Genomic DNA, 9,492 nt, shown 5'->3' with positions numbered 1-9,492 from the left:
AAAAATAAATCTTAAAAACATGACTAGAGGTTGTTCTTTTTTGAAGTCATAATAAACCAAGTTTTAGAACACTCATCACCTTTGATTTAATGTTTTTAACAATTAAGGAAAATTAGAAAATCTGGAGAATATTCTCCTTTATGTATTAGGTGGGGCCAGTACACAGTCAGGAGGCAAGTCCTGTGAACCTGGTGCCAAATAGCTACGTGAGCAAATAATGAGATAAACAAGCCATTCCTGGAGACAGAGGTGGAGCTGGGATTTTAATGAATCAGCCCATCCCACAGAGTGGGTGTATCCTTCCCAAGTTGTTCCCTGGGGCACAGTTAAAATCCCTATAAAAGGCCAGGCTCCCAGTTACCTAGCACACTTGCCAGCAGTGTCAGCGAGCACTTGACTTCTTCCTCTGGTGAAGTGGGTAAGTTCCATTCTATGGAATGGTATTCTATGAGTCTTTGTTTTCTAGCCATGGTACACTTTGGGCGAATAGAGGTTGGTCCTGTCTTCCAGAAGGGACCTCCACCTTCTAGTGTTGGCTAAATTTCACTTCATCTGCCTTCTTCTCGCTTTCTTCTTTTTTGACAAGGTCTTGTTTAGCCCTGTCTGGCCTAGACCTTACTACGTAGACCAAGCTGGTCTCAAACTCATGGGAATCCACTTGCCTCTGCCTCTGGGAAGCTAGGATTAAAGAAATGAACCATGTGCTTGGCTTACTCCATCTCCATTAGTTGAATGAAAAGCAGCAATTCTGAACTCAATCAAAGCTCTGAACTCAATCCTCACATCAAGAAATCTGGTGCGTGCCTCTTAAGAGGCTCTTTTTTCTAAAAAAACAAAAAACAAAAAACTATGATCTCAAAAGTATGCAAACCCTTTGGATCTCTTTTTTATGCACAGGCATCTTAATACAGTTCACACCTGAATTGGCATATGAGGTGTTGAAGTTGAAATGATATAAAGAACTCATCTAAGTGAGGTACTATTCAGGTAGACAGCAAGCCATTCCAAATATTCTTTTAACACCAGTCTGTTGCTGGATAAAGCTTTGTTGTTGCTGTGTATTTTGCTTTGTTATGACATTCTGAGAATTGAACTTATTATCTTAAACATACTAGCAGTCATTCTACTGCTGAGCTACATTCCCAGAACTCCTCCCCCCTTTATAACCCAACATTCAAATTATTTACTTGAGTTTTACAAAACCAGCCCTAAGAACAATATCATCCAAACTTCTCCAGGTTTGTTTGGCCCACTGATTCTGATTAGCCAATCAGAAAAGATCTCTCAAATAATTTCCAATAATAGAAGATTATATAGCCATACTATATCTGAGTTAAGGTAGATAGCATGCAGTCTATTTTTCTGCCTGGCTCTATCTAGATGCTACAATGTCTTATTTTGATGGCATGATGGCTACACACATTAAGGAATAATTCACATTTCCTTTGCCCTGTTGTTTGTTGCAATGTTTTTGGAGACACAATTGACATACATGGCTACATATTGGCTTCTGAAGATGCTCAAGTCTCTCTTCACATCTTTTCTTTCATCTATCCTCTTTGCTCTACTTTAAGACCTGCTATGAGTAGCAATATGTAGAATTTAAATTCTTGCCCTCATCTCTCCACTCTCTGCTCTGAAATATGCTGGAACAAAAACAGGGGGAGGGAGATTAAGGATAGTCTAGACTGATGGACAATGAAAAGTTGACTGTAATATAGTTCGAAGATGGTTTCTTGGCTTAGAATTTTTTAATATTTCTCTTCCTCTTCCTGAATACAGTATTCAGAGATAAAATGCTCTGAAAATGCAAGTTAAAATAACTGTGAGTGACACGGTCAAAGATCTGTTTAAATCAGTGTGAATGAAGTTTTCCCAATGTCAGAAGCAGAGATTTGATTTTGAATCCTATTTTATTGTTCTAGGTTTACTTGAATTTTAAGAAAAAAATGTCTCCACTTATAAGAAGCATTGTTGATATCACTGAAGTTTTCAATCAATATGCATCACAAAGTTGTGATGGAGCATCACTTAGCAAGAGAGAACTGAAAAATCTCCTTGAGAGAGAACTTGGAGATGTCCTTCAGGTAAGACCTCTCATACACAGAAGAAATCTACAGGTATTTGGCTTTCATTGTACCTCTCAAGAAAGACCAGAACAATTAATATTAATATTGTTTGGAAACATGACAGGTCTACATTCACTTTTGAGCCTGAGGTATTTAAATGTGTATTGTAATCTGGGTACTAAAGAAGTTAATAGCATATATTTAATGGTCTTGAAGACATTGTTAATAGAAATGAAGTATGAGTTAATAGGGCATTACCACTAATGATGCCTAATCAAGTTAGTAGACCTGAAGAGACTCCCCCCACCTTCCAACTTTCAACAACAGAAATCTGTTGTTTCTCAGTTAAAATGGAATTGCTGAAAATATTTCAGTTCTTCTTCAAACATAGAATACAAATTAAATCAGGAGCACTGGCTATTTCAAGCAGAAATATCTGTTGGAAATCTTCATAAAATTTCATTTTGTTGATCATGAGGCTGAAACCATTTATATTTATATACATTCATCTAGGAAGAATTTGTTGTTTTGATCAGCACACAATTACAAAAATTTCCAACAAAGGTGTGATTTGAAATGAGTTGTTCATATATCTGGGAAAACAAGATACCGTGCATTTTCTTTTCTTTTGTTCCTTTAAACATTTATTTATTTATTTATTTATTTATTTATTTATTTATTTATTTATTTATTTATTTCATATGAGTACACTGTCTCTTCCCTCAGACAAACCAGAAGAGAGCATTAGATCCCATTGCAGATGGTTGGAGCCACCATGTGGTTGCAGAGAATTGAACTCAGGACCTCTGAAAGATCAGTCAAGTGTTCTTAAAGGCTGAGCCATCTCTCCAGTCCCACTGTGCATTTTCTAATCGCTCCAAATATCCCCCACTAAAACAAGTGTGAGAGCAAAACTTTACTACTTGTAAATAATTAATTATAAAACTTTTGTTTTAATCTTTACATAGAAACCACATGATCCGGAGACTGTAGATCTGACCCTAGAACTTCTGGATCGTGACTGCAACGGGCGTGTTGATTTCAACGAATTCCTCCTGTTCCTTTTCAAGATTGCTCAAGCTTGCTATTATGCTCTCGATCAGGCTGCAGAGCTAGGCGAGAAGAGAACCCTAACCAAGGAAAAGAGGAGCCTGTCACAAGATCGCAGGCAAGAAGATCAAAGGAGATTCGAGCCCCGGGATAGACAACTGGACGAAGAACCTGGGCGCGGAAGCTGGCAGAAGAGACGTGAGCAGGAGGAGCGCGCTGAGGAGCTGAGGCTGGAGCAGCGCGACAGGCAGCACCGCGACGAAGAGCAGCAACTGCAAAGGAGAGAACTGCAAGAACTGGAGGAGCGCCTTGCAGAAAAAGAGCCTCTAAGCTGGAGTAAGGGTCGTGACGCTGAGGAGTTTTCTGAGGTAGAGGAACAGCAAAGGCAAGAGAGACAGGAACTCAAGGGCAAGGGCCAAACAGAAGAGAGAAGGTTGCAGAGGCGCCGGCAAGAAGAGCTACGCGAACCCCTGCTGAGGCGCGAGCAGGAGCTGAGTCGTAGGCAGGAGCTGAGGCGCGAACAAGAGCTAAGGCGCGAGCAGGAGCTGAGGCAGGAACTGAGGCGCGAACCAGAGCTAAGGCGCGAACAGGAGCTGAGTAGAGGACAGGAACAGAGGCGCGAGCAGGAGCTGAGGCAGGAACTGAGACGCGAGCAGGAGCTGAGGCTCGAGCAGGAGCTGAGGCAGGAACAGAGACGCGAGCAGGAGCTAAGACGCGAGCAGGAGCTGAGGCAGGAGCTCAGGCGCGGGCAGGCGCTGGCTGAGGAGGATGAGCAGACGCGAGTCCGGGAACCCGACCAGAGCATCACCCAGAGGTGGCAGTGGCAGCTCGAAAGCGAGGCAGAAGCCCGTCAGAACAAGGTCTACTCTAGGCCTCGCAGGCAAGAGCAGAGGCTTCGCCAGGAGCTAGAGGAGCGTCAGCTCCGGGAGGAGGAGGAGCAACGCCGCGACCTCCAACGGCAGCGTTCCGCTGAGGAGGCTCGCCAGCGCTACCAATGGGAGAGGCCGCAACGGGCGGAGGAGCGCCTGGAGCAGGAGCAGCGGTTCCGCGACCGGGAGGAGCAGCGCTTCCAGGAAGAGAGACTGCAAAGAGCTGAGCTCCAGGACAGCCTCCTTGAGGAAGAACAGAGGCGACGTCAAGCGGAGCGCCGAGAGCCAAACCGGAGCTGGGAGCTGCGGGAAGAAAACCAGAGACGCCGCACACCGAGGCAGCGTAGGGAGGAAGAGCTACTCGAGGAGCGGTTGTTGCAAGAAGAGCAGCGCCAGCGGCGGGAGAGGAAATACCGCAGGGAGGAGGACCTGCAGCAGGAGGAAGAGCGGCTGCAGCAAGATGAAGAGCAACTGCAGCGGGAAAAGAGGCGCCTGCAGCAGGAGAGGCAGTATCAAGAGGAGGACCTGCAGCTGGAGGAAGAGCGGCTGCAGCAGGAGGAAGAGCGGCTGCAGAGAGAAAGGAGGCGCCTGCAGCAGGAGAGGCAGTATCAAGAGGAGGACCTGCAGCGGCTGCAGGATGAAGATCGGCGCAGGGATCTGAAATGGCAGTGGCAACCTAGGAAAGAAGTCGAAGTTCGTAGTAACAGGCTTTTCACCAAACGCAGAGAGGATGAGGAAACGATCCAGCAGCTGGAAGACTCTCGGGAGCAAGAAAGACGTCAGGATCGGCGGCCTCTGCAAAACGAACAGGAAGAGAGAAGAGAGCTGGAGCAGGAGAGGAGGCGCCTACAGCAGCGCGACCGGCAGATCCTAGAGGAAGAGCAGCTGCAGCGAGAGCAGCAACGGGAAGCCAGAAGACGAGATGAGACCTTCCAGGAGGAAGAACGGCTCCTGGAAGAATCGAGAAGACAGCAACAGGAGAGAGAAGGCAAATTCTTTGAGGAGGAAAGGCAGCTGCAGACAGAACGGGAAGAACAGAGGCGGCATCAAGAACAAGAGAGAGAATTCCGAGAAGAGGAGGAGGAGCGCCTCCAAGAACCTGAGAAAGAACTTCGGCAGGAGCGTGACAGAAAATCCCGTGAAGAACAAGAGCGCCGCCAGCAGCGTGAGGAAGAGCAGCTGAGGCGCCAGGAACGGGACAGAAGATTCCGCCTGGAACAAGAACGCCGCCAGGAGCGTGAGGAAGAGCAGCTGCGGGACAGAAAGTTCCGCCGGGAACAAGAACGCCGCCAGGAGCGTGAGGAAGAGCAGCTGCGGGACAGACCATTCCACCGAGAACAAGAACGCCGCCAGGAGCGCGACAGACCATCCCGCCGGGAACAAGAGCTCCGCCAGGAACTCGAGGAAGAGCAGTTGCGGGACAGAAAGTTCCGCCGGGAGCAAGAGCTCAGACGGGACAGAAAACTCCGTGAGGAAGAAGAGCGCCGCCAGGAACTCGAGGAAGAGCAGCTGCGGGACAGAAAGTTCCGCCGGGAACAAGAACCCCGTCAGGAGCGTGAGGAAGAGCAGCTGCGGGACAGAAAGTTCCGCCGGGAACAAGAACCCCGTCAGGAGCGTGAGGAAGAACAGCTGCGAGACAGAAAGTTCCGCCAAGAACAAGAACCCCGCCAGGAGCGTGAGGAAGAACAGCTGCGGGACAGATCATTCCGCCGGGAACAAGAACCCCGTCAGGAGCGTGAGGAAGAGCAGCTGCGGGACAGAAAGTTCCGCAGGGAACAAGAACGCTTCCAGGAGCGTGAGGAAGAGCAGCTGAGGGACAGACCATTCCGCAGGGAACAAGAACCCCGTCAGGAACGTGAGGAAGAGCAGCTGAGGGACAGAAAGTTCCGCCGGGAACAAGAACGCCGCCAGGAGCGTGTGGGAGAGCAGCTGCGGGACAGAAAGTTCCGCAGGGAACAAGAACGCCGCCAGGAGCGTGAGGAAGAGCAGCTGAGGGACAGACCATTCCGCAGGGAACAAGAACGCCGCCAGGAACGTGAGGAAGAGCAGCTGCGGGACAGACCATTCCACCGAGAACAAGAACGCCGCCAGGAGCGCGACAGACCATCCCGCCGGGAACAAGAGCTCCGCCAGGAACTCGAGGAAGAGCAGCTGCGGGACAGAAAGTTCCGCCGGGAGCAAGAGCTCAGACGGGACAGAAAACTCCGTGAGGAAGAAGAGCGCCGCCAGGAACTGGAGGAAGAGCAGCTGCGTGGCCGAGAGCGAGACCGTTTAAGGGTGGAAGAGCAGCTTCGCCAGGAGCGCGAGGAAGAGCGGCGGCGCCGCCAGGAACGTGACAGAAAATCCCGTGAGGAACAAGAGCTCCGCCAGGAACTCGAGGAAGAGCAGCTGAGGGACAGAAAGTTCCGCCGGGAACAAGAGCTTAGGCGCGACAGAAAACTCCACGACGAAGAGCGCCGCCAGGAGCTAGAGGAAAGGCAGCTGAGCGGGCAAGAACGTGAGAGAAAGTTCCGCTTGGAACAAGAGCTTCGCCGGGAGCTCGAGGAAGAGGAGCGCCGCCAGCAGCGTGACAGAAAGTTCCGCCGGGAAGAGGAGCTCCGCCAGGAACTGGAGGAAGAGCAACTGCGGGACAGAAAGATCCGCAGGGAACAAGAGCTCAGGCGGGACAGAAAATTCCGTGAGGAAGAAGAGCGCCGCCAGGAGGAGTTCGAGGAAAAGCAGCTGCGGCTCCAGGAACCAGACAGAAGATTCCGCCGGGAACAAGAGCTCCGCCAGGAACGCGAAGAGGAGCAGAGGAGGCGCCAAGAACGTGACAGAAAATCTCGTGAGGAACAAGAGCTCCGCCGGGAACTGGAGGAAGAGCAGCTGAGGGACAGAAGGATTCGCCAGGAACTCCAGGAAGAAGAGCTAAGGCGCCAGGAACGTGACAGAAAGTTCCGTGAAGAACAAGAAATCCGCCGGGAACTCCAGGAAGAAGAGCTAAGGCGCCAGGAACGTGACAGAAAGTTCCGTGAGGAACAAGAGCTCCGCCAAGAACTGGAGGAAGAGCGGCTGAGGGACAGAAAGATCCCCCGAGAACAAGAGTTCCGCCGGCCACGAGAGGAAGAGCAGCTGAGGGACAGAAAGTTCCGCAGGGAACAAGAATTCCGCCGAGAGCCGGAGGAAGAGCAGCGGCGCCGGCAGGAGCGTGAGGAGGAACAAATTCGCTTTGAGGAGCAACAGCAGCGCCGCCAGGAGCGCGAGCAACAGTTAAGACAAGAACGCGACAGGAGAGTCCGGGAGGAAGAAGAGCTTCGTCAGGAAAGGGAGGAGCTGCTACACCGTGAGGTGGGTGGCAGGAAATTCCGGGAAGAGGAGCGATTCCGCCAGGAAAGAGAGGAACAGCAGCGTCACCTCCAGGAGCGGGACAACAGAAGATTCCGCGAGGAAGTAGAGCTCAGGCAAGAAAGGGAAGAGCAGCAGCTGCGTCAAGAGCGCCAAGAGCGCCAAGAGCGTGAGAGAAAATTCCGTGAGGTAGAAGAGCTTCGCCAGGAAGAAGAGCAGCGCCGCCGCCAGGAGCTTGACAGGAAATTCCGGGAAGAGAAACACCTGCGTGAGGAACGCGAGGACCAGCAACTGCGGAGGGAGAAGCGAGATGTTCAGTACCCGGCTGAGGAGCAATTTGCCAGGGATAAGATTCGTCGCCAGGAACAAGAACTACGTCAAGAAGAGGAACAAAGACGTCGCCAAGAGCGGGAGAGAAAATTCCAAGAAGAGCAGATCCGTCGTAGGCAAGAGGAGCAGAGGCGCCGCCCAATACTAGAGCCTGGCACACGCCAGTTTGCCAATGTCCCAGTGCGTTCCAGTCCTCTCTACGAGTACATCCAAGAGCAGAGGTCTCAATACCGCCCTTAAAAGATGCTGCGAAAATCCTGGCACCAGCCAAACCTTCAAGCAAAAGAAAATGAGAAACACTGGGGTATCCAGCGATAACTCACGTGTTTCTGGTTGTGGGAAAACTCTCTGATCTTAGAATGTGTCTTTTCTTACAGAATCTTAAACTATACCCATTTCATTTCTTTCAATTCCTGTCTTTCATTCTTCCTCAGGTAGTCCTTTTTTGCAAGATGTCTTTGTTCTTTAGTGCAGATATGATGTGCACTTTTAAAAGTAAGTCATTTAATTTTTTGAAAAAAATTTGTTTGAGAAGCACATTGATTTATGGTCTTCATAAATAACAAGAATAATGTAGCACTCTGGTATTCAAAGTAATTGGGTCATTATTTTTAGTGGTGGATCATTTTGTCTAGAGCTTTCATTTTATAAGTTCAAGTTGACATTTTGTTTGGCCTAATTCCATTTGTCTTGACCTCCAAATGGTTTTCTCAGGTTTTGTTGCATAATTGTGACAGATTCCATCAGCAGGCTGAAATTTTACAGCCCTCAAATAATGCAGGGGGAGAATGATTTATGCAGAAAATGCCATATGAAATCAATTCATAACTGGAACAAATCTTTATTAAGAGAATGCTTAGTAGACAATTTTAATTTGGCATTATATTTTTATATTTTGCATCACCTAAAACAATCTCATGAAGCAAAAGCAAAGTGCTTCTCAAACAACTCAAATTTAAAACTGTAATTGTAGCATTCTGTTCCATTTCCCCAAGTTTTGTTGGGTTTGAGAATTTTTCTACTTTTGTATATTTTGGTTTGCAGGAAACCTACTCAAGATTCTGTAAACATTTGTCTTGTTTGGGTCCAATAAGAACTCACAGAGTGATGGAAGAAGGAAAGGGGGAAATGTATAAACAGATGACAAATTTCTAAAGGTCTCTTGATTATACTTATCAGCTCACAATCTTTTGAGGCCTTATACTACCTGGAAGACATTCTTGTTCAAATAATTTGACTGTTAAAAATCAATAAATGTTTGGCAAATAATTTGTTCTTGTCTGTTTTAATTATGCATCTATCATAACTCATATCTAATCTGGAAATTCATTTATTTCCAATATCTTGTATTTTTACTATTAGCTCTGTCCAAATATGAAAGGAAGAAAGAACCTTTGATTTTTACTACAAATTTTCCCAATTAAGGTGACTCCTATATTAAGAGTAAGACTTGGACAGCAAATTTGGCATTATACTTGTACTTAGCACCATTTAAAATTTCATAAAACAAAAGCAAGGTGTTACTCAAGTGATTCAAATTTATAACTGCTATTCCATTTCCCCAAATTTTGTTGAGTTTGAGAATATTACTACTTTTGATATTTTGCTCTAGAGGGAACCTACTTAAGACTCTGTAAACATCTGTCTTGTTTGGGAGCCAAAAAGTTTTCAGTCAGTGTTGGATGAAGTTAAGGATACCCTTATATTATTCTCAGTACCACATAGACTCTCTTTCCAAGTGTTTTCTTCCTCTTTTTTAAAATGATACTAGATCACTGCTTACAAAAACCTGCAGGAGCCCTCCTGCCCCTCTCCTTCACAGTTTCCTTGGCTCACCTCCCTGTCTCAGA

At 47.6% G+C, this 9,492-nt stretch overlaps 1 protein-coding gene across 1 annotated transcript; it reads left to right on the top strand.

Moving 5' to 3' along the window:
- Positions 1 to 1,949: 1,949 nt before the first annotated feature.
- Tchh (trichohyalin) lies at positions 1,950 to 8,911 on the top strand. The gene is made up of 3 exons (XM_032896788.1): positions 1,950 to 2,087; positions 3,038 to 5,336; positions 5,589 to 8,911. The coding sequence occupies exons 1-3, from the start codon at positions 1,950 to 1,952 to the stop codon at positions 7,880 to 7,882; spliced, it is 4,731 nt and encodes a 1,576-aa protein (XP_032752679.1). The 3' UTR covers positions 7,883 to 8,911.
- Positions 8,912 to 9,492: the final 581 nt, after the last annotated feature.

The sequence above is a fragment of the Rattus rattus genome, chromosome 3 (assembly GCF_011064425.1).
Source record: "Rattus rattus isolate New Zealand chromosome 3, Rrattus_CSIRO_v1, whole genome shotgun sequence".
NCBI classification, from domain to species: domain Eukaryota; kingdom Metazoa; phylum Chordata; class Mammalia; order Rodentia; family Muridae; genus Rattus; species Rattus rattus.
The sequence above is the reverse complement of the archived record's forward strand: the minus strand, read 5'-3'. Positions and strand labels throughout refer to the sequence as shown.

Excerpts from the sequence above, each read along its gene's own strand:
- Tchh (XM_032896788.1), top strand. The coding sequence starts at position 1,950 with ATGTCTCCACTTATAAGAAGCATTGTTGATATCACTGAAGTTTTCAAT. Across the intron at positions 2,088-3,037 it reads AACTTGGAGATGTCCTTCAG|AAACCACATGATCCGGAGAC; the intron begins GTAAGACCTCTC and ends ATCTTTACATAG. Across the intron at positions 5,337-5,588 it reads CCACCGAGAACAAGAACGCC|AACCCCGTCAGGAGCGTGAG; the intron begins GCCAGGAGCGCG and ends GCCGGGAACAAG.